The sequence below is a fragment of the Nyctereutes procyonoides genome, unplaced genomic scaffold (assembly GCF_905146905.1).
Source record: "Nyctereutes procyonoides isolate TBG_1078 unplaced genomic scaffold, NYPRO_anot_genome, whole genome shotgun sequence".
Classification (NCBI taxonomy): Eukaryota; Metazoa; Chordata; class Mammalia; order Carnivora; family Canidae; genus Nyctereutes; species Nyctereutes procyonoides.
Window position 1 is genome coordinate 68,644,061 of NW_026575140.1, and position 25,694 is coordinate 68,669,754.

The window sequence follows — 25,694 nt, forward strand, 5'->3', positions numbered from 1 at the left end:
AAGATAGATTAAGGGAAATAAATGACAGCCTGAGGAAGAAAAACCTACGTTTAATTGGGGTTCCTGAGGGCGCCGAAAAGGACAGAGGTCCAGAATATCTATTTGAACATCATAGCTGAAAACTTTCCTAATCTGGGAAGGGAAATAGGCATTCAGATCCAGGAAATAGAGAGATCCCCCCTAAAATCAATAAAAACTGTTCAACACCTCGACATTTAATAGTTAGGCTTGCAAATTCCAAAGATAAAGAGAAGATCCTTAAAACAGCAAGAGACAAGAAATCCCTGACTTTATGGGGAGAAGTATTAGGGTAACAGCAGACCTCTCCACAGAGACCTGGCAGGCCAGAAAGGTCTGGCAGGATATATTCAGGGTCCTAAATGAGGAAGAACATGCAATCAAGAATACTTTATCCAGCAAGGCTCTCATTCAAAAGGAAGGAGAGATAAAGAGCTTCCAAGACAGGCAGGAACTGAAAGAATATGTGACCTCCAAACCAGCTCTGCAAGAAATTTTAAGGGGGACTCTCAAAATTCCCCTTTAAGAAGAAGTCCAATGGAACAATCCACAAAAACAGGACTGAATAGATATCATGATGACACTAAACTCGTATCTTTCAATAGTAACTCTGAACGTGAATGGTCTTAATGACCCCATCAGAAGGCGCAGGGTGTCAGACTGGATAAAAAAGCAGGACCCATCTATTTGCTGTCTACAAGAGACTCATTTTAGACAGAGACACCTACAGCCTGAAAATAAAAGGTTGGAGAACCATTTACCATTCAAATGGTCCTCAAAAGAAAGCAGGGGTAGCCATCCTTATATCAGATAAACTAAAATTTACCCCGAAGACTGTAGTGAGAGATGAAGAGGGACACTATATCATGCTTAAAGGATCTATCCAACAGGAGGACTTAACAATCATCAATATATATGCCCCGAATGTGGGAGCTGCCAAATATTATCAATTAATAACCAAAATTAAGACATACTTAGATAATAATACACTTATACTTGGTGACTTCAATCTAGCGCTTTCTACACTCGATAGGTCTTCTAACACAACATCTCCAAAGAAACGAGAGCTTTAAATGATACACTGGACCAGATGGATTTCACAGATATCTACAGAACTTTACATCTAAACTCAACTGAATACACATTCTTTTCAAGTGCACATGGAACTTTCTCCAGAATAGACCACATACTGGGTCACAAATCAGGTCTGAACCAATACCAAAAACTGGGATCGTCCCCTGCATATTCTCAGACCATAATGCCTTGAAATTAGAACCAAATCACAACAAGAAGTTTGGAAGGACTTCAAACAGGTGGAGGTTAAGGACCATCCTGCTAAAAGATGAAAGGGTCAACCAGGAAATTAAGGAAGAATTAAAAAGATCCATGGAAACTAATGAGACTGAAGATACAACCGTTCAAAATCCTTGGGATGCAGCAAAAGCAGTCCTGAGGGGGAAATACATCGCAATACAAGCATCCATCCAAAAACTGGAAATAACTCAAATACAAAACTAACCTTACACCTAAAGAGCTAGAGAAAAAACAGCAAATAGATCCTACACCCAGCTGAAGAAGAGAGTTAATAAAGATTCAAGCAGAACTCAACGAAATCGAGACCAGAAGAACTGTGGAACAGATCAACGAAACCAGGAGTTGGTTCTTTGAAAGAATTAATAAGATAGATAAGTCATTAGCCAACCTTATTAAAAAGAAGAGAGAGAAGACTCAAATTAATAAAACCATGAATGAGAAAGGAGAGATCACTACTAACACCAAGGAAATACAAACGATTTTAAAAACATATTATGAACAGCTATATGCCAATAAATTAGGCAATCTAGAAGAAATGGACGTATTTCTGGAAAGCCACAAATTACCAAAACTGGAACAGGAAGAAATAGGAAACCTGAACAGGCCAATAACCAGGGAGGAAATTGAAGCAGTCATCAAAAACCTCCCAAGACACAAAAGTCCAGGGCCAGATGGCTTCCCAGGGGAATTCTATCAAATGTTTAAAGAAGAAACCATACCTATTCTACTAAAGCTGTTTGGAAAGATAGAGATGGAGTACTTCCAAATTCGTTCTATGAGGCCAGCATCACCTTAATTCCAAAACCAAAGACCCCACCAAAAAGAATTATAGACCAATATCCCTGATGAACATGGATGCAAAAATTCTCAACAAGATACTAGCCAATAGGATACAATAGTACATTAAGAAAATTATTCACCATGACCAAGTAGGATTTATTCCTGGGACACAAGGCTGGTTCAACACTCGTAAAACACAATGTGATTCATCATATCAGCAAGAGAAAAACCAAGAACCATATGATCCTCTCATTAGATGCAGAGAAAGCATTTGACAAAATACAGCATCCATTCCTGATCAAAACTCTTCAGAGTGTAGGGATAGAGGGAACATTCCTCAACATCTTAAAAGCCATCTACAAAAAGCCCACAGCAAATATCATTCTCAATGGGGAAGCACTGGGAGCCTTTCCCCTAAGATCAGGAACAAGACAGGGATGTCCACTCTCACCACTGCTATTCAACATAGTACTAGAAGTCCTAGCCTCAGCAATCAGACAACAAAAAGACATTAAAGGCATTCAAATTGGCAAAGAAGAAGTCAAACTCTCCCTCTTCGCCGATGACATGATACTCTACATAGAAAACCCAAAAGCCTCCACCCCAAGATTGCTAGAACTCATACAGCAATTTGGCAGTGTGGCAGGATACAAAATCAATGCCCAGAAGTCAGTGGCATTTCTATACACTAACAATGAGACTGAAGATAGAGGAATTAAGGAGTCAATCCCATTTACAATTGCACCCAAAAGCATAAGATACCTAGGAATAAACCTAACCAAAGAGGTAAAGGATCTATACCCTAAAAACTATAGAACACTTCTGAAAGAAATTGAGGAAGACACAAAGAGATGGAAAAATATTCCATGCTCATGGATTGGCAGAATTAATATTGTGAAAATGTCAATGTTACCCAGGGCAATTTACACGTTCAATGCAATCCCTATCAAAATACCATGGACTTTCTTCAGAGAATTAGAAAAAATTATTTTAAGATTTATGTGGAATCAGAAAAGACCCCGAATAGCCAGGGGAATTTTGAAAAAGAAAACCATATCTGGGGGCATCACAATGCCAGATTTCAGGTTGTACTACAAAGCTGTGGTCATCAAGACAGTGTGGTACTGGCACAAAAACAGACACATAGATCAATGGAACAGAATAGAGAATCCAGAAGTGGACCCTCAACTTTATGGTCAACTAATATTCGATAAAGGAGGAAAGACTATCCATTGGAAGAAAGACAGTCTCTTCAATAAATGGTGCTGGGAAAATTGCACATCCACATGCAGAAGAATGAAACTAGACCACTCTCTTGCACCATACACAAAGATAAACTCAAAATGGATGAAAGATCTAAATGTGAGACAAGATTCCATCAAAATCCTAGAGGAGAACACAGGCAACACCCTTTTTGAACTCGGCCACAGTAACTTCTTGCAAGATACATCCACGAAGGCAAAAGAAACAAAAGCAATAATGAACTATTGGGACTTCATCAAGATAAGAAGCTTTTGCACAGCAAAGGATACAGTCAACAAAACTCAAAGACAACCTACAGAATGGGAGAAGATATTTGCAAATGACGTATCAGATAAAGGGCTAGTTTCCAAGATCTATAAAGAACTTATTAAACTCAACAGCAAAGAAACAAACAATCCAATCATGAAATGGGCAAAAGACATGAACAGAAATCTCACAGAGGAAGACATAGACATGGCCAACATGCACATGAGAAAATGCTCTGCATCACTTGCCATCAGGGAAATCCAATTCAAAACCACAATGAGATACCACCTCACACCAGTGAGAATGGGGAAAATTAACAAGGCAGAAAACCACAAATGTTGGAGAGGATGCGGAGAAAAGGGAACCCTCTTACACTGTTGGTGGGAATGTGAACTGGTGCAGCCACTCTGGAAAACTGTGTGGAGGTTCCTCAAAGAATTAAAAATAGATCTGCCCTACGACCCAGCAATTGCACTGCTTGGGATTTACCCCAAAGATACAGATGCAATGAAACGCTGGGACACCTGCACCCCGATGTTTCTAGCAGCAATGTCCACAATAGCCAAACTGTGGAAGGAGCCTCGGTGTCCATCAAAAGTTGATTGGATAAAGAAGATGTGGTTTATGTATACAATGAATATTACTCAGCCATTAGAAATGACAAATACCCACCATTTGCTTCAACGTGGATGGAACTGGAGGGTATTATGCTGAGTGAAATAAGTGAATCGGAGAAGGACAAACAGTGTATGGTCTCATTCATTTGGGGAATATAAATAATAGTGAAAGGAAATAGAAGGGAAGGGAGAAGAAATGGGTAGGAAATGTCAGAAAGGGAGACAGAACATGAAGACTCCTAGCTCTGGGAGACGAACTGGGGTGGCGGAAGTGGAGGAGGGCAGGGGGTGGGGGTGAATGGGTGACGGGCACTGAGGGGGGCCCTTGACGGGATGAGCACTGGGTGTTATTCTGTATGTTGGCAAATGAACACCAATAAAAAATAAATTCATTATTAAAAAAAAAAAAAGAAATATCGAACAGAGCAGAGATGGTGGTTGGGGGGAATGTGGACCATATCCTGGTAGCACTTTGGTGTATTTCCTGCTAGGCTTTGCCCCATTTGTATAGATTGGTTTTAAATAATTATAATCATATTGTGTGTAGAATTTTTTTATTGAAGTGTAATTAACATAACATTACTTTCAGGTGTACAACCTAATGATTTGATATTTGTATGTGTTGCAAAATGATCATCAGAGTAAGTCTAGTTAACATCTGTCCACACATAGTGTTTTCATGTTATGAAGACTTTTAAGGTTTTTTTCTCTTAGTAATTTTAAATATGCAATATAGATTATTGACTATAGTCACCATGCTGTATATTACATTCCCATTACTTATTTTTGTACTTTTCGACTTCCTTCACCCATTTCACCTAACTTACCCCTCCTCCTCATCTCTTGCAACCACATGTCTAGTTCTATGAACTTGGGGTTTCTTGTTTTTTGTTTTGTTTTTAAAGATTCTTTGTATTAATGACATCAGGTGGTATTTGTCTTTTAACACCTGATTTTTTTTTATTTAGCAAAATGCCTTTACCATACTGTCACAAATAGTGGATATCCTTCTTTTTTATGATGGAATAATATTCCATTGTATATACATATACTTTATCTTCTTTATGGGTTTACCCATTGATGCACAGATTGTTTCTGTGTCTTTGCTATTGTAAGTCATGCTACAATGAATGAGGGGGTGCAGATATCTTTTGGGGCTAGTGTTTTATTTTCTTCAGATAAATACCCAGAAGTAGAATTACTAGATCATATGGTAATTCTGTTTTTAATTTTTGTGGAACCTCCATACTGTTTTCCACAGTGGATGCACCATTTACATTCCCACTAACAGTACATGAGGGTTCTCTTTTCTCAACAGCTCACCAACACTTGCTACTTGTCATTTCTTTGATATTACCTATCCTAACTGTGAGGTGCTATCTCATTGTGGTTTTGATTTTCTTTTCTTTTTTTTTTTTTTTTTTTGATTTTCATTTCCATCATGATTAGTGATTTTGAGCATCTTTTCATATGCCTCTGGGACATCTGAATGTCTTCTTTGGGAAAACATCTACTCAGATCTCCCCATTTTTAAATTGAATTGTTAATTAATTAATTAATTATTATTATTATTTTTTTTACTATTGAGCTGTGTGGGTTCTTTATATCTTGGATAGTAGTTGATTTTTTTTTGCCCTTATTTAGAAAGTTTCACGCTATCATAAGCCTTTTAACCCATGTTGCTATGAAATCTGACCATTATTTTTATGGCTGGATGGTAGGTGGTTTGGAGGCAGAGAAAAAGAAGGTGAATGAGCTGGTCTGTGGATCCCCCTGGCCCTAATCAGCAGAGTTGAGCTTTTTTCTATTTCCATATCTTGATTCCATGCAAGTTATAATTTGAAAATATAAGCCAAAAAGAAGAGGGAGGAGGAAGAGAAAAATAAAACTACTAGTCCAACCCTGAGAGGGTAACAGTCTCTTGCAAAAGCATATGGTCTTTCATCTGCTGCAAAAGTAGCTCTAATAAATTTTAAAACTAAGCAGCAGGGCTGCTCATGGCCTAGGCTTGTACTACATGCCTCTTTTTTTTTTTTTTTTACATGCCTCTTTAAAGATAAACATCTTTGTGGGGGAAGTGGTAATGTGGCTGGTCCATTTTTTCAGAGCCGGCAGTAGGCATTTACAGAAGGACAGGATCTAGCCTTCCCCTTGGGTATGAGGTACATATGCCTTCAGGTCAAAGAAGAGGTTTGGTTTAGTGATTGGCCCCCCGATCAAACTTCCTGGGCAGGTGGAGAACTAAAGCCGGGGGACCCCAACCTATGGATGAGAGTAGCCCCACTCAGTCATGAGTGTTGGTCCCTTTGTGAGATGCCATTCAGGAGTCTCTGTCAACATGCAGACATAGTAGTCTTCTTCAATTAAGAGCCATTTTTCAATCAAAAATATTTCACTGATTTTATCAGTGATTTAAGCAATGATATCAATGATTCCATGCTTATGAGTTTTTAAAATGACATGAATTTGGGTGGAATGGGAACTACACTTAGCATTTTCATACCTACCACTGTCCTGGACTGACTTCAGGACCTCCCATCCCCGCTGCAGTGACTCTCCCCTCTGTGCCACAATGACAAAGCTACATCTGCATCATGGAACTTATGCCACAGAATCGTCCTGCCCTTGATATCTTGAACTCTGAGACTCTGCTCTCCGTTCAGTACTCCAGTGTCCCTACTCCTTCATTCCCATCAAACTTGTTTTCAGTGTTGAGACACCTGGGTGGCTCAGTGGGTTAGGCATCCAACTTTTGATTCTGGCTCAGGTCATTGATTTCAGGGTCATGAGATCGACCCCTGTGTCAGGCTCTGTGCTTAGCAGAGTCTGCTTGTCCCCCACGTAATTTCAATCTCCTCAGGGTTTCCCGTCCTCTGTCTTCTCTGTCCTCTCAATTTATCAATGCTCCTCTGACTTGTCCCTGGTACAGATCCCACCGTCTGTTACTTCAAACCCACTCTCACCACTGTCCATGCTTCCTCTACTTGGGGATCCCCACATCCCCTCTGACCACTACCAGTCCTGGATGCACCCATCTCCTCTTCCCGTGCAGGCCTGCCCAGCAGTTCCAGGGGAGACCACATAACCCGCTGGCAGGTTCAAGAACAGCACCATGTTTGGCAGCCCCAGCTGAATCTGGTATTGCCGGCATGGTTAGCATTCACTGTTCTTCCCAGCTTCTCACAGCATCCCTTCCTGAAGCCTCCTTTACTCCATCTGTCCCTCTCAATGTCACAGGCACAGTAAAGCCAACTTCATAGTGAAGAGGGCCATCAGACTTGAGCTTTGTCCACTACCCTCTTCCCAAACTTCTCCACAAAATGCCTCTTCCTGCCTTCTCATGATCAGAGGAGCAAATGGCCCTTGTCTTCTCCTCTGAAACCTTTGCCACATCATTCACACCCTCCTTTGTGTCTGTTTCTCCTTAACCAACTCCTCATCTCAGCCTCCAGATGCTCTCTCACGCTAAAACACCTTCGTTGGCTATTGTACCTTCCCCTTCAGCTAATATCCATTCTCCTCCCTCACTGCCTCTGTTTACCTGCTTCCTCATGTCTTCTTGGTTCACGGCCCTCTGACTTCTAACGCCCCACTCTACAGTATCTGTTCTCAAAAAGGTCACCAAGCCTGTGTAATTATTAAATGAAATGGGCTTTCCAGTCCTTAGCCTGACTTTTCAATAGTGTTTAACATTATCGACTGCCTGTCTTAAAATAGTGAAAGGGAATATAAGGGAAGGGAGAAGAAATGTGTGGGAAATATCAGAAAGGGAGACAGAACATAAAGACTCCTAACTCTGGGAAATGAACTAGGGGTGGTGGAAGGGGAGGAGGGCGGGGGCTGGGGGTGAATGGGTGATGGGCACTGAGGGGACACTTGACGGGATGAGCACTGGGTGTTATTCTGTATGTTGGTAAATTGAACACCAATAAAAATTAATTTATTAAAAAAAAATAAAAATAAATAAGCCACCACTGAGGTGGGCACTTGATGGGATGAGCACTGGGTGTTATTTTATATGTTGGCAAATTGAACACCAATAAAAAATAAAACATAAAAAAAATTCTCTCATCCCTGAACTCCTCCATACCAATTTCTCCTGATTCTTTTTTCTTTTTCTTTTCTTTTATTATTTTTTAAAGATTTTATTTATTTATTCACGAGAGACAGAGAGGCAGAGACACAGGCAGAGGGAGAAGCAGGCTTCATGCAGGGAGCCCGACATGGGACTCGATCCTGGGTCTCCAGGGTCATGCCCTGGGCTGAAGGCGGCACTAAACCACTGAGCCACCCAGGCTGCCCTTTTTTTTTTTTTTAAAGATTTATTTATTTGAGAGAGAGCACGAGTGTGGGGAGGGGAAGGGCACAGGGGAAAGGAGAAGCAGACTCTGCTGAGCAAGAAGCCTGACCTGGTACTTGATCCCAGGATCCTAAGATCAGGACCTGAGCCAAAGGCAGATGCTTAACCAACTGTGCCACCCAGGTGTCCTCTCCTGATTTTTTTTCTACCCATCAGATTTCTCATTCTAAAATAAATTTTTTGTTCTTCATCTCACTTCCCTTGTGCCTTTGGTGTTGATACCTACCAGCCTCTGCCCTGAGTATTCTTCTTCTCTCATTATATGCTTTCTTTGATGTAGTAGAAATAATACATTCTTTGGAGTAGATGGAGTGGATTCAGATCCCATTTTGCCATTTATCAGTGCTGTGGTCTTGGGCAAGTTTTCCCATGAGAAATGGGGCTAATAATACAGATTTTAGTGATTGGGCATGAGAATTAAAGGAGACAATGCATAAAAAGTACCTCAGTCAGTGGCTAACAAGAATTGGCAGTCAATACATTTTCATTTTCTTCTTTCCCTTCCGTGCCTTCTCTCCCCACTCCCTTTCCTGCCAAATTACTTTTTATAGTTCACCTTAATTTTTGGGGTGTTGTAAGATCCCACGATTTGGGGTCAGCACTGAATTCAAATCCCTTTCCTGCCACTTACCAGCCCTGTGACCCTGGTGTGTTTTTATTCTGTACATTGGTTTCTACATCCTTAAAATGGTAATAATATCTATTCACAAGATCAATGCATGTGTGAGATAAATATTAAAATAATATTTTATGTTTATATATGAGTTAAAATATGTTATAGATTTATTTTTATGTATGTAGGAAAGGATGTGGTAACATGCTTATTAGCACAGTCCCAGTGGGTGCTAAGCACTCAGTACGTGGTAGTTACTGTCTTATTTGCACCTCACCTGTGCCTGTCACACACAGATACTCTCACACATGCAGCTTCCACCCAGCCCCCATGTCTTGTGCTCTAGCACCTGTAACTTTGCCAATGGGCTGTAGAACATCTTTACTCTGATGGCTTCAATTAGCTTGACTCTTGTTCAAAATGGAATGCTGTGCTCTTCACATGTTCTCCATCTCAGTGAAAGTATCTCTATCTCTCAGGTATGACTGTACTTTCTGTTTTTGTCACTGCTTTTATCCTATCAGTCATCTCATTTGTTTCTGGAATTTGTCCTTTTCTAATTATACTATGTCAGTTCAGGTTCTCATAATCTCTCACTTGAATTGTTGCCTGGTCTTTTTATTGGTTTCTCCGAATCTGGATGCTCCTCATTCTGTCTTGCATTCTACTGTGTGTCCCAAGTGACCTTTCTAAAATGCACATCTGCCTGTTTCACTCTTCTTGTTTCAGAACTCCATACATTGCTGTTAAAAGTCTGAGCTTGGGGATCCCTGGGTGGCTCAGTGGTTTGATGCCTGCCTTTGGCCCAGGGCATGATCCTGGAGTCCAGGGATCACATTCCACATCGGGCTCCCTGCATGGAGCCTGCTTCCCCTCTGCCTGTGTCTCTGCCTCTCTCTCTCTCTCTCTCTCTCTCTCTCTCTCTCTCTGTGTGTACTCATGAATAAATGAATAAAATCTTTAAAAAAAAAAAGAAGTCTTTGAGCTCTAAGTCTAAGTGTGGATAGATCTTGTGCTGACTGATTTCTCCACCATCACCAGCCACTGACAGCTGCCCACATATGGATTTGTTAACTGGATGTTTCTCCAGGATCACCACATGCCTTCAATTCTCTTTTTTTCTTTTTCTTTTTCTTTCTTTCTTTCTTTCTTTCTTTCTTTCTTTCTTTCTTTCTTTCTTTCTTTCTTTCTGTCACCACCTCTCCCTAGAGTACCCCTCCCCCATCTTTAGTTGGCAAACATCCTTAGGGAATCAAAGTCTTCTCTCCTCTAGACCCTTCCGCGATCCCCACATCCTTCCATTCTGTTGCTCCTTCTGTGCACAGATAGTATTAGTTAACACCTTTCTGTTGTCTCAGAGAACAACTTTATGACATAGTTATGTGCCTGTAAGTACTCATCTTGGCACGAGCCTGGCAGAGTAGTAGGGGCTCAAGAAAAGTTGGCTGGTTTGAGTAAATGGATGCATGGAATGATAAGATCTAGAAGGATTTTATGAGATGGAATCTAACAAGTTGAATATTTTTAAAGGTAGATGAGATGAAGAGAGATTTCATAAGCACAAGTAATTCATAATGTAACAGCATAATGTGTTAAAAATTACTTAAGCGTTTTGGTTGACAGCTCAGTGTGAGTCAATACTATGAGGTGGTAACAAAAAAAATAAGTAGGAAAGAAAAAAATATGAAGTTTCTTAAATGAAGAAACTTGAGTGTCTGCTGTTATACCCAGAGTATTGTGTTTGGGACTCTGTGTTGTGGTTTTATTTTATTTTATTTTTAAAATTTTTTTTTGTATTGTGGTTTTAGAGATACTTAGATTATAATAGCAATAATTATTGAAATTATTTTCTTTATAATGTTTTTGGAAGAAAATTACGCAAACAGAGAAACTACTAGCTAATACAATCAAGAAGAAAAAGGACAGAAGCACAAATGTGCAAAACAAGAAATGGTAGGAGGAAAGGAAACCATCGAAACATAAGAATGTACAGGAGACTTTGCACACCTCTCAGCAAATACATTTGAGGACCTTGTGAAACGGATGGTTTCCTGGGAAAGCACAGATTACCACAATTGATAGAGATAGCAGATGTGAACACAACAATTTCTACAGAGGAAAGAAGAGATATGTATTAAGTATCCACCTCTCAAAAAAAGCACTAGGCCCAGATTTCTTCACAGAGAAATGCTACCAAACCTTCAAATATCAAATACTCCTGATGTTCTCTATACATTATTTCAGAGAATTGGAAATGAAGGGAAACTTTCCACCTTTTTTAATGAAACAAGTGCAATTTTGACTATACACGATACAGATAGTACAGAAAACTAGTATTCATATTATTTCTGAATATCCATGAAAAAATATATATAGTGTTAATACAAGACAAATATTTTATTAACAAATAGAATCCAACACTATTTTAAAATATAAATAACTATGATAAGATTAATTCCAAGAATGCAAAGTAAGTTCATTATTTGGAAATCCACCAATATCATATACCATATTAATAAGTTTTAGGATAAATAATCATAGGATTATCTCCATAAATGCTGACAAAACTTTTGTCAAAATTCAACATCCATTCTTCATGGAAATACTCAAGAAAACAGGACCTGATGGATACTTTCTTAATGTGATATTATATATATTTATATATATGTACACACAAGTATAAATATATGTATACATAATTTATACATATATGTAAATAATATGTATGTGTGTATATGTATATATACACATGTGTATTTATATTGATATATGTATGTATATACACATTATATAGTTTGTATGTATATGTGTATATATGTATACACACATAAGATATTTTAATCTTAGTCTTAAAACCAGTAATATTAAATTGGGAAATACTACAACTCATTTCTTTAAGACAGGAACAGGGGAGAATGGCCACTATTCCACAGCTTTCAACCAGATGTAACCAATACAGTTAAACTAAAGAAATTGACTAGAGTTCTAGCAGCCATGTCCACAATAGCCAAATTGTGGAAGGAGCCTCGGTGCCCATCGAAAGATGAATGGATAAAGAAGATGTGGTTTATGTATACAATGGAATATTACTCAGCCATTAGAAACAACAAATACCCACCATTTGCTTCAACGTGGATGGAACTGGAGGGTATTATGCTGAGTGAAGTAAGTCAATCGGAGAAGGACAAACAGTGTATGTTCTCACTTATTTGGGGAATATGAATAATAGTGAAGGGGAATATAAGGGAAGGGAGAAGAAATGTGTGGGAGATATCAGAAAGGGACACAGAACATAAAGACTTCTAACTCTGGGAAATGAACTAGGGGTGGTGGAAGGGGAGGAGGGCGGGGGGTGGGGGTGAATGGGTGACGGGCACGGAGGGGGACACTTGACGGGATGAGCACTGGGTGTTATTCTGTATGTTGGTAAATTGAACACCAATAAAAATTAATTTATAAAAAAAAAAAAAAGAAATTGACTAGAGGCACGAGGATTAGTACAGTAAAACTCTGTTGTAGATGATATCTTAGTAAACCTGGAAAACCAGGCAGAATCCATGACAAAACCAATTCAAGCAATAGAAGGTAAGGTAACAGGGTGTAAAATTAACCTACTGAAATAATAGCCTTCATATACACAAACAACCAGTTAGGGAACAATAATAGAAAAAACCTTTACAGTAGCAAAAAAGATTAAATATTTAGGAACTTAACAAGAAATGTGTGAACTTTAGAATACTCCTGAAAGACCCAATTAAATGAAAAAACATCCTGTATTCTTGAATAGGATAATTCAACAACATAAAGATGTTAGTACTCCTTAAGCAGCCCAGGTAGCTCAGCGGTTTAATGCCTGCCTTCGGCCCAGGGCCTGATCCTGGAGTCCCAGGATCGAGTCCCATGTCGGGCTCCTTGCATGGAGCCTGCTTCTCCCTCTGCTTGTGCCTCTGCCTCTCTCTGTGTCTATCATGAATAAATAAAATATTTTAAAAAATTATTTTTATTTTTTTTGTAAAATTTTTTTTAATTTAATACAATCTTAATAAAAATTCTAACAAGTTTTTAAAGGAAGTTAAACAAAACAAATAAAAAAATAAAGGAAGTTAAATCAATATAAAGTTTATATGGAAAAATAAATATGCAAAAATAGTCAAGAAAACACTAAAAAAGATTTTTCAGTGAAGGGACACGCCCTTCTAGACATTAAAATATACTATGAGGTGTCTAAGTGGCTCAGTCATTTAAGTATCTGACTCTTGGTTTCAGCTCAGGTCAGGATCTCAGTGTCCTGGGACCTAACCCCACTTTCAGCTCTGTTCTCCGCAGTCTGCTTCTCCCTCTCCCTCTGCCCTTCACCTTGCTCTTGCTGTCTCTCTCTCTCTCTCAAATAAATAAATAAATAAAATCTTAAAAAGAAACCTATAACATAAAAATTACCATCTTAGCTATTTTAAAGGGTAAAGGTTAGTGAAGTTTATTCACATTGTGAAAGAGATCTTCAGAATTTTTTCATCATGCAAAATTGAACTATACCTTTTGTGTGTGTGTGACTAGATTATCTCATTTATAACAGTGTCCCCCAAATTCTATGTTGTAGCATGTGACAGAATTTCCTTCCTGCTCATTGCACACTGGGTTGCTTATTTTTTGATTATTGTAAATAATACTGCTATAAACAAGGTGTACGAATATCTCTTTGATCCCCTGCTTTCTGGACCATTGCCTTGAGGCAGTGGTGTTAGCCTGGCTTATCCATGCTGAGGACATTAAGCATTCAATCAAGCACGTTAATGAAAAGACTGTAAGGTGTGAAACCATTTAGAAAGCAAAGCCACAACTTTTCCTTATGGTTTTTTGATGTTCTGTCATTTATTTATTTATTTAAGATTTTATTTTTTTATTATTTATTCGTGACAGACAGAGAGAGAGAGAGAGGCAGAGATACAGGCAGAGGGAGAAGCAGGCTCCATGCAGGGAGCCTGATGTGGGACTTGATCCCGGGACTCCAGGACCACGCCCTGGGCCAAAGGCAGCGCTAAACTGCTGAGCCACCCAGGGATCCCCTGTTCTGTCATTTAAATAGATCATTTCTACTGTAATTATATGTATAAAAATGATTAGCCAGTAAGGACAGTCATCTTATTTATTTAGTTTAGCAAAATTCTGATAATTTGAAAAATTTTAAAGTCAATGGAAGATATAAGATATGAAGATAACTTCCTAAAAATTTAGGAACCCATTTTAATTGAGAAAATGTAAAGTATTCTATATCCTTGCATGTTATTCTCTTGGCCATAGGCTAAAAAAATCAGAATTATCTTTGGAGTCAGCAATTTGGAGATTATTTTTAGCTTTCTAAGTGTGAGTTTTTTGATGGGGTAGGGGTCAGGAGAATGTAGGTTGCTCTTTCCCGTTATATTCCAGGATATACTCAAAAGGTATCATCCCTTAATTTCAAGTTTTCTAATTAATCAAGTTGTGCTAGGAACCCATTCTGATTCCTTATCTCTATATTTGAAGGCTCTCATTTTGACACCATGTTTTTCCTACTGATAACTGTTTTTCTCTTTTTGCTCCTGTTTGAAGGTACAGTCACTGGTTTGATGGAATGGCTTTGCTTCACCAGTTCAGGATGGAGAAGGGCACAGTGACCTATAGAAGCAAGTTCCTACAGAGTGATACCTATAAGGCCAATAGTGCCTATGATCGAATTGTGATCTCAGAATTTGGCACACTGGCTCTCCCTGATCCATGCAAGAATGTTTTTGAACGTTTCATGTCAAAATTTGAGCTGCCTGGTAAGCAGCCTTTACTGTACTCAGAATTTGTGGGTGATAGTGATGATTATTTCATTATGATATGTATCAATCTATATAAATATATACTTTGAAATACATATATCTAGGTATGAGAGGATGTTTAAACTGTGCTGTTGCTCTGATTGCGTGCTACAGTAAGTTGTGATGTTTAATTAACTCTGGGGTTTGGTTTCAGCAATAACTGACAATACCAACGTCAACTATGTGCAGTACAAAGGTGACTACTATGTTAGTACTGAGACCAACTTTATGAATAAAGTGGACATTAAAACTCTGGAAAAAACAGAAAAGGTAAAATATAGGTAAAAAATGAATAAAATAGACCCTACAATTTTTTTCCTTTCAAAATACTTTTTACTGTAGTAGATACCTGAAGAAGAAATTGAGGGGGCACCTGGGTGACTCAGGCAGTTGAGTGGCAGACTCTTGATTTCAACTCAGGTCATGATCTCATCTCAGTCTCCTGGGATATAGCCCCAAGCCTTTCTCAGCATTCTGCAGGGAGTCTGCTTCAGGATTCTCTCTCTCCCTCTGCTCTTCCCTCTCTAAAATAAATAAGATCTTAAAAAAAAAAAAAAGAAAGACAATTCTAGACTTCTTAGTCCTAATATCTGAAGGCTATGGCAAAGGAGAAATAGAATAGTATAGATTTACATTGGCTGTTTCATGTTCTTCCTAGCTACAGGTAGAATTGGACTAGAGATTGTCTAGACCCATACTGCTTTCACTTAACACATTAATTAAAAATAAATAGGATTTTGGACCAGAATTTTAATTTTAATTCTTATTTTTTGCACTTTCCTGTGATCTTGGGGGGAAAATCCTTACTGGATAATTGTTTTTGTCCATTTGTTGTTAATGATGTTGCAGTTTTTGTTTATTATTTATTCTCAGTTTCCTTAGTAGGAAAAATAAATTTGATTTCTTGGGGGTGAGATACTGGGGCTTATACTATAGTTTTTCTATTCTATTTTTAAAATATTTAACACATTCCTACTGTCTATGCTGCAAGTAGGGATCTGCCTATGTAACATTAAAAATCCCTGATGGTCTTAAATTTACAGGTAGACTGGAGCAAATTTATTGCTGTGAATGGAGCAACTGCACATCCTCATTATGACCCAGATGGAACAGCATACAACATGGGGAACTCCTATGGGCCACATGGTAAAGTTGAGATGGAGGTCTTTTTAAAAATAATTAGGAGTTAACTATCTTTCCAGGATTCCATTATGGTTAAGGTTGTAAGCCCATAGGAACTTTGTTTGAAAGGTTCTGAGAGAATTTTCCAAAGTGGTATAATTGAGCTTAAAGTATACAATTTACTGTGTTCTGTGGTCCTTCTGCACATACGCTTAGCAACTGATTTGCTATTTGACCTTTTCAGCATGACTTACATTTTTATATTCTATCATCCTTTTTGGCTCACAGGCATTGTAGGGATTTTTAATATGTATTTCACAAACTTGAATTTCTTAAAAGTATCATATTGCAAGTACAAAAATGTAGAATGCTACCACAAAGAGATATGGGGGGCAGGGAAGGTATATTGTTTATCACATGGGAAGGAATTTATCAATGGAATAACATACTGAGGTAAGTTAAGGTTATAGTGTGGTTGTATTTACAGCTGTTTATAACACATCTTTTTCCTGGTCATCCACATATTTTTTCAACTGCCTACCAATCTGCTCTGGAAAGTTCTTTTTTTTTTTTTTATAAATTAATTTTTATTGGTGTTCAATTTACCAACATACAGAATAACACCCAGTGCTCATCCCGTCAAGTGTCCCCCTCAGTGCCCGTCACCCATTAACCCCCACCCCCCGCCCTCCTCCCCCTCCACCACCCCTAGTTCATTTCCCAGAGTTAGAAGTCTCTATGTTCTGTCTCCCTTTCTGATATTTCTCACACATTTCTTCTCCCTTCCCTTATATTCCCTTTCACTATTATTCATATTCCCCAAATGAATGAGAACATACGCTGTTTGTCCTTCTCCGATTGACTTACTTCACTCAGCATAATACCCTCCAGTTCCATCCACGTTGAAGCAAATGGTGGGTATTTGTCGTTTCTAATGGCTGAGTAATATTCCATTGTATACATAAACCACATCTTCTTTATCCATTCATCCTTCGATGGACACCGAGGCTCCCTCCACAGTTTGGCTATTGTGGACATGGCTGCTAGAAACATCGGGGTGCAGGTGTCCCGGCGTTTCATTGCATCTGAATCTTTGGGGTAAATCCCTAACAGTGCAATTGCTGGGTCGTAGGGCAGGTCTATTTTTAATTCTTTGAGGAACCTCCACACAGTTTTCCAGAGTGGCTGCACCAGTTCACATTCCCACCTACAGTGTAAGAGGGTTCCCTTTTCTCCGCATCCTCTCCAACATTTGTTGTTTCCTGCCTTGTTAATTTTCCCCATTCTCACTGGTGTGAGGTGGTATCTCATTGTGGTTTTGATCTGTATTTCCCTAATGGCAAGTGATGCAGAGCATTTTCTCATGTGCATGTTGGCCATGTCTATGTCTTCCTCTGTGAGATTTCTCTTCATGTCTTTTGCCCATTTCATGATTGGATTGTTTGTTTCTTTGGTGTTGAGTTTAATAAGTTCTTTATAGATTTTGGAAACTAGCCCTTTATCTGATATGTTATTTGCAAATATCTTCTCCCATTCTGTAGGTTGTCTTTGAGTTTTGTTGACTGTATCCTTTGCTGTGCAAAAGCTTCTTATCTTGATGAAGTCCCAATAGTTCATTTTTGCTTTTGTTTCTTTTGCTTTCGTGGATGTATCTTGCAAGAAGTTACTGTGGCCAAGTTCAAAAAGGGTGTTGCCTGTGTTCTCCTCTAGGATTTTGATGGAATCTTGTCTCACATTTATATCTTTCATCCATTTTGAGTTTATTTTTGTGTATGGTGCAAGAGAGTGGTCTAGTTTCATTCTTCTGCATGTGGATGTCCAATTTTCCCAGCACCATTTATTGAAGAGACTGTCTTTCTTCCAGTGGATAGTCTTTCCTCCTTTATCGAATATTAGTTGACCATAAAGTTGAGGGTCCACTTCTGGGTTCTCTATTCTGTTCCATTGATCTATGTGTCTGTTTTTGTGCCAGTACCACACTGTCTTGATGACCACAGCTTTGTAGTACAACCTGAAATCTGGCATTGTGATGCCCCCAGATATGGTTTTCTTTTTCAAAATTCCCCTGGCTGTTCGGGGTCTTTTCTGATTCCACACAAATCTTAAAATAATTTGTTCTAAGTCTCTGAAGAAAGTCCATGGTATTTTGATAGGGATTGCATTGAACGTGTAAATTGCCCTGGGTAACATTGACATTTTCACAATATTAATTCTGCCAATCCATGAGCATGGAATATTTTTCCATCTCTTTGTGTCTTCCTCAATTTCTTTCAGAAGTGTTCTATAGTTTTTAGGGTATATTTTGAGAACCATTTGAATGGTAAATGGTTCTCCAACCTTTTATTTTCAGGTTGTAGGTGTGCTTTTGTCTAAAATGAGTCTCTTGTAGACAGCAAATCGATGGGTCCTGCTTTTTTATCCAGTCTGAAACCCTGCGCCTTTTGATGGGGTCATTAAGCCCGTTCACATTCAGAGTTACTATTGACAGATATGAGTTTAGTGTCATCATGATATCTATTTAGTCCTTGTTTTTGTGGATTGTTCCACTGAACTTCTTCTTAAAGGGGAATTTTAAGAGTCCCCCTTAAAATTTCTTGCAGAGCTGGTTTGGAGGTCACACATTCTTTCAGTTCCTGCCTGTCTTGGAAGCTCTTTATCTCTCCTTCCATTTTGAATGAGAGCCTTGCTGGATAAAGTATTCTTGGTTGCATGTTCTTCTCATTTAGGACCCTGAATATATCCTGCCAGCCCTTTCTGGCCTGCCAGGTCTCTGTGGAGAGGTCTGCTGTTACCCTAATATTCCTCCCCATGAAAGTCAGGGACTTCTTGTCTCTTGCTGCTTTAAGGATCTTCTCTTTATCTTTGGAATTTGCAAGCTTCACTATTAGATGTCGAGGTGTTGAACGGTTTTTATTGATTTTAGGGGGGGATCTCTCTATTTCCTGGATCTGAATGCCTGTTTCCCTTCCCAGATTGGGAAAGTTTTCAGCTAGGATTTGTTCAAATACATATTCTGGCCCTCTGTCCCTTTCGGTGCCCTCGGGAACCCCAATTAAACGTAGGTTTTTCTTCCTTAGGCTGTCATTTATTTCCCTTAATCTGTCTTCATGGTCCCTTAATTGTCTGTCTCTTTTTTCCTCAGTTTCCCTCTTTGCCATTAACTTGTCTTCTATGTCACTCACTCGTTCTTCCACCTCGTTAACCCTCGTCGTTAGGACCTCTAGTTTGGATTGCATCTCATTCAATTGATTTTTAATTTCTGCCTGATTGGATCTAAATTCTGCAGTCATGAAGTCTCGTGAGTCCTTAATGCTTTTTTCTGCTCTAGAAAGTTCTAATAGCTAATAGTGATAGCTAACTTTTATTGAGCACAAGTGCCTAGTACATGCTGATGTTAAGCATTTTTACATATATTTTCTCATTTAATCCTTCTAACAACTCTCTGGGAAAGGTACTAATAAACTGCCCCCATTTTACAGATGAAAGGAGTGAACCTAAGAAGGTTTAGGATACTTGCTTAAGCGAGCTTCTAAGTGTATAAAACCAGTCTTGAGCCTGAATCATACCCAAAGTCACTTTGTTGGACAATCTTAGTAATTTTTCATTACTGAGTACAGAAGACTCTCAGACCATGCAAATTCATGTTCTTGTAGCTTGAGTATGTATCCCTCTGAAAAGAAATGGATAGGTGTTAAGATATTGCTGTCTCTCTTTGCTGTCAATCTATCATCTGTAACCTGTGAAAGCTTTGTAGAGTTTAACTGTTGTGTAGGTTAATGTATACGTTGATAGTGAGTAATTGGTTTTGCAGGTTGTTGGTCTTTATATTTACAAATGTGGGTGTATATTAAAATGAATACTGCAGGGTATTTTTATGGCTCAAGTAAAGATAGGGTATTCCGACACTTTATCACCCATGTCTCTCTCCTCTTCTTTATTACTTGATCTAGGATAGGGATGAATCCTTCAAAGCTGTTACAGGACACAGCAAACATTCTTTTAGATAAAATGTTTCAGCAAATAGGTAAACTGACTCAGTGGTTTTGTTTTGTCTTTGGCTATCCATCTTTTTTCATCATTAAAAAAAAAGATTCATTTAAAAAAATGATGTCTATATATTTTTTTTGGTCTGTTTTTTCTTCCCTTAGTAACATATTAGTGTAATTAATTACTCATTTTGCAGAACCAGGCTGCATAGAATTCTCCTAAGTAGATGTACCTCTTTTTTTAAAAACTATTTTCATGTTGATTAAAATATGGTTGACAAAAAATACATTTACTAATAAATTAATTCTAGGGGCACCTGGGTTGCTCAGTGGTTGAGTGCCTTTGACTCAGGTCATGATCCTGGGGTTTTGGGATGGAGTTCTGCATTGGGCTCCCTGCAGGGAGCCACCTTCTCCCTCTGCCTATTTATCTGTTCTCTCTGTGTCTCTCATAAATAAGTAAATAAATTTTTTTAAAAAAATAACTATTAAAAAAAATAACTATTAATCAAGTAGATAACTTTGTAATTAGTTCATAATATGATAAATACTGTTTAACCATTCTGAATTTTATATTCTAAAATAAATAGTCATTGGATTAGTGGTTCTCAGCCTTTAATGTGCCTAAGAATGTTCTGGAATGCTTTTTAGCAATGTAGATTACTGGGCATTGTCTTCAGAGATTTTGGTTCAATAGACCTGAAAAGGGGCCAAGAATCTGCATTTTAACCACCCCCTTACAAGGCCCTTATCTTGGGACATTTGAATAGTCCCCAGGTGATTTTGGTACAAGTGACTCCTGGATCTTTGAGAAACCCTGCCCCCCTGCCCCAAGTCATCAAAGGCTATCTTGTTACTTTGCCTCAATTTGCTATTATACAAAGTCCTGAAGAGTCTCCCACAGTTAAGACTTGTAGTATGGGCAGGTCATTCTGGGCATTCCTTTGCTGGATGTTTCCTGGGCATGTGTCTGCCTTGCTCAGGCCTTCACAACTTGTGGTTAGAACAGTTCATTAATGGGGAGCCTGGGTGGCTCAGTTGGTTAAGTGTCTGCCTTTGGCTCAGGTTGTGATCCTGGGGTCATGAGATCAAGCCCCAAATCTGGCTTCCTACTCAGTGAAGAGTCTGTTTTTACCTCTCTCTCTGCCCCTTCCCTCGCTTGTGCTCTCTCTCTCTCTCTTTTTTCAAATAAATAAATAAAAATCTTCCAGGAAAACAAAAAAATAGTTCATTAACTAATGGTTACGTTTAATGAATTGAATATTGTCACTTAATCCAACTGCTGAGATGGGCAGTTCTTCTCTTTATCTTCTGCTTAATCTCACTAAAACTGAATTTTCTTTCTTCCTCTTCCTTCTTTTTACTTGATGATTTAGTCTGGTGTGGAGTTTTTGAACTGAAACTCAAATGTACATGTAGCTGCAGGGAGCTCGACTACCTAAGAAGTGTTTGGGGGGAATTTAGTGATTCTCATAATAAAGTGCTTGCCAGTAATTTTTATCTTTAAGAATTAAAAAGCTTTTAGTTGTTTTAGTCTTTCCAGGTATCTTTAAGAGACCTTTAAAAATGAACAAAAATCCTCTAAATATTAATCAATCCAGCTAACTTTTAGTGTTAATTAAATATATGTAATCATTTAGATGGTAATATGGTACTCTTGAACTATAGAGCTTGTCTTTTATTGCTTTATAACTCATCTTTATATATAATGGGTGCTCAGAACACATCTATATCCCTAACTCAGACCTCTCCAGTATTTTATATCCAATTGCTTACTCAGTGTTTTTACTAGGATGTCTAATAGGCATTACAAAATTAACTTATCTAAAAACCAAACTCCTGAAGATTTCCCCTGATTTTTTTCTGCTTAAAATAATCCCCATCTCAGTTGATGCTAATTTCATCCTTCCAACTGCACAAGGCGACAATTTTGGAATCATCCTTCCCACCTCTGTCACATCCATATCCAATTGGTTAAAAAGCAAATTGCAGCAATGCCTTCAAAATAAATAAAAAATCCAGCTACCTCATATGACTTCTACTGCCAGCACTCTGGTTTGAGCCTACAATCCTCTCTCATGTGAATTATTATAATGGCTTTTTAATGGTCTCCATGCTTCAGTCCCACTTCATTTCATTCTCAACATATCAGCCACTTATCCTTTGAACCCACCCACCTCATCTCTCTAGACTCTTCCCGTTGTTCACTGTGATAGGGCCACACTGGCCTTCTTGGTTTTATTTGAACACTCCAGACTTAACTCCTGGTTAAGAATCTTTGCATTTGCTCTTCTTTCTGCCTGGAATTGTTTCTCTTGAGTATCCTCAAGGCTCTTTTCCTCACCATCTTTAGATCTTTGCTCAAATGTCACCTTTTTAGAGAAGCCTTCTCAGATCACCATATCTGAAATTGCAAACAGTGGCCTCCATCCATATACACTTACTCTTGATCCCTGTTCCCTGTTTTATTTTTTTTCATAGGTCTTTTTTTTTTTTTCCATAGGTCTTACCATCATCTCATGCTTTATGTTTTTACTTATGGGTACTTATTAGAACTTGAGCTTTATCAAAGAAGAGCCTTTTGTATATTGCACACCACTGTATACAAGTATCTGGAAGATAAACTTAGGATACTCAGAAGAATACCTGGAATATAGTTGGCACTCAATAAGTAATTGCTGAATAAATGAATAGAGAACTGTATGGTTATCTTGTTCCAAAAGAAGCTCAGTAATTACAAAATTTTGTAAGTTACCCCAGTTTTTCAGGACCAGCATCGACAATTCTAATACCAGAAATATAATTTGATATGAACTCAATATTTATTATAACGTATGATTTAACATAACATATGATTTAACAAATATGTTAATTAATCGGTCAATAGCTATTTGTACTGTGCCTACTGAATACTAAGTCCTTGCTTGGTACTGAGGATGCAAAGATGAATCAGACACAATTCCTGCCCTTAAAGAGCTTACCAGTCTACTGGGAAGCAGATAAATAAGTCACAATCATAGTGTAATAAGTGCTATAACTGTATAGGATATAATCAGGGCATTAGAGGAGGGGCACCAATTACATTTGGGGTAGGGAAGAGTCAGGGATTGCTACCTGAGGAGTGGCTACCTGAGCTGATTTCTGAAGAAGTGGTAAGATGAATGATTGCATGAATGAAGGTGACTGCATGAATGCATTGATGAGAAAGGATGAGATGGGACTATGGGACTCAGAGCGCCCCCAGGGATTCAGAGGATTGGACAAGAGTGGATGTTGGGGCATGTGGAGACTATAGTTGTAGGGAGTAGGAAGAGGGACAAATAGAATTTGAGGATATTAAAAAAAGTAAGAATTTGAGGATAATACTGACTGGTACCTAATCTTTTCCTATAAAGTAGAGAGTGAGATCATCTTCAGGGAGTGAAAGGGTGAATAACTTTTCGAGATCATTAAAATGCAATAAACTTAGCTACAAATCATGAAAAAAAAACACAATAAATTGTTGATCGATTACTTTGTATTGTTTGAAAACCTTAGCTAATGATTTTTGTAAAGTTCATATTTTTTTAAATCCAAGTCTTCATTTGAAATAGCCCTGTATGAAATATGGATGTCATGCATATATTGCATAAGTCTTTTCACTGCTTTTGTGTAGTTCATGAGTTAAAAGGATTGTCTTTGATTCTAGAATGTGTATAATATAAGACAGGATTTTGTTTTCCAGGTTCTTGCTATAATGTTATTCAGATTCCTCCAGAGAAGGTGGATCTTGGGGAGACACTCCACGGAGCCCAGGTGATATGTTCTATTGCCTCTGCAGAGAGGATGAAACCTTCTTACTATCATAGCTTTGGTAAGCCCAGAGATAAGGTCAATTAACATCGCTGCAGCAGAGGAACTAGTTTGGGCAAATGCTGTGTCAATACACCTTCTCAAAGTATGCTGATAATGAGATCAAAGTTGCATTGTAATGCTAGTTAAATTTATTCTGTTTAGTCACATACTTCTTACCCCGGCCAAATGACTGCTGAAAAAGACATATTTAAAAAATTGACAACACCAAAGTGAACCATAATATAAGTTATGGACTTTGGATGCTTTTGATGTATCTATGTAAGTTCATCAGGTGTAGTAAACATGCTGATCACTCTAGTGCGGGTGTTGATAATAAGGAGGCTATGCATGTATGGGGGCAAGGGGTATATGGCAAGTCTCTGTACCTTCCCTTTAATTTTGTTACAAACCTGAAACTTCTCTAAAAAAGTAAAGGCTTAATAAAAAAAATCATTTGACCATAAAAAATTGACAGAACTCAAAATTTTAGGTAACTTTAAAGCCATAGGTAATGATCGGACATGAAAAGATCTTGACTATATTTTGGGGGGAAATTCATATTTTGTTTGATTGCTTCAGATCTTTCTCAGAATATTTATTTTCTGTGTTCTAAACCTTTATAGCCAATCTGCTCCTGAATCCTTACCTTCAATGTAAATAGCAAATGGAATACAGAATAAACATTTCGATCACAAATGACATTTTAATATTATGCTTCTTTACTTTGTTCCTAAAACAAACAATTTAGGGGTGCCTGGTGGCTCAGATGGTTAGTTTAAGCATCTGCCTTCAGCTCAAGTCATGATCTCAAAAAGCACGCTGAGGGCATTCAAACCCCAGCTGTTCTAAAGAAATTCCCTTTTTTATGTAGGAACAGAAAGTATGTTAAGCAAAGCTGGGAAACAGTGAAGAATTATTTTGTGGCTGGCTTTTGCTTAGATCAGCAGTACCGTGTCCAGGCATTTGGATGAGTCCCCATAACTGTTAAATTTCAGACAACTCTAATTTGCCAAGTAACATTTTATTATTTGCTGGAACCTTTTAGGAATGACAAGGAACTATATAATCTTCATTGAACAGCCTCTAAAGATGAATTTGTGGAAAATTGTCACTTCTAGAATTCGGGGAAAGGCCTTTTCAGATGGAATAAGCTGGGAACCCCAGTATAATACGCGATTTCATGTAGTGGATAAGCACACTGGACAGGTGGGGTATTTTGAGTATACTAAAATGATTGGACATAAGGGCATATTTTCTGTGGTTGATTTTTACCTTCTCTGGGCATTGCTTGCATAAGACACTCTTAATCAAGGATATTACCTTCTTCCATAGGTAGAAGCTCACTTATTTATTAATACAGTGGGTTTTGCATATTAGAAAATGGTAAGAAATGGCTTTACACTTTTAATTATCTGACCCAACTATAATGGCATCTAGGAAACCTTCTTAGCATCTTAGCCTGGATTTGTCCATATCATACTATTTGCTAAAGAGAACGTTGTTCGTGCAGAGGTGTTCTGTAACTTTTGCACTCATACTTTAATTGCTTACTTCTGTGACTTTTTGATATGTAAATATGATAATCCTACCAAAGTCCAAAGTATGTTGGTTAAATATCTTTCTATATTCCTGATTAGTGGCACTGGTATGTTTGTCCTTTTTTTAGCCTCTTTAAAGAGATAATACCCTACATTTATTCTA

General features: G+C 38.1%; 1 protein-coding gene across 2 annotated transcripts in view; it reads left to right on the forward strand.

The window, feature by feature from the left end:
- The window catches only part of BCO2 (beta-carotene oxygenase 2), a 46,970-nt gene that overhangs the window by 7,878 nt on the left and 13,398 nt on the right, over positions 1 to 25,694 (forward strand). For both annotated transcript variants that reach the window (XM_055304905.1, XM_055304906.1), the window contains exons 3-7: positions 14,798 to 15,009; positions 15,206 to 15,321; positions 16,095 to 16,197; positions 23,884 to 24,012; positions 25,039 to 25,199. In XM_055304905.1, coding sequence (XP_055160880.1) covers positions 14,798 to 15,009; positions 15,206 to 15,321; positions 16,095 to 16,197; positions 23,884 to 24,012; positions 25,039 to 25,199 — 721 coding nt within the window. The remainder of the gene's footprint in view (positions 1 to 14,797; positions 15,010 to 15,205; positions 15,322 to 16,094; positions 16,198 to 23,883; positions 24,013 to 25,038; positions 25,200 to 25,694) is intronic.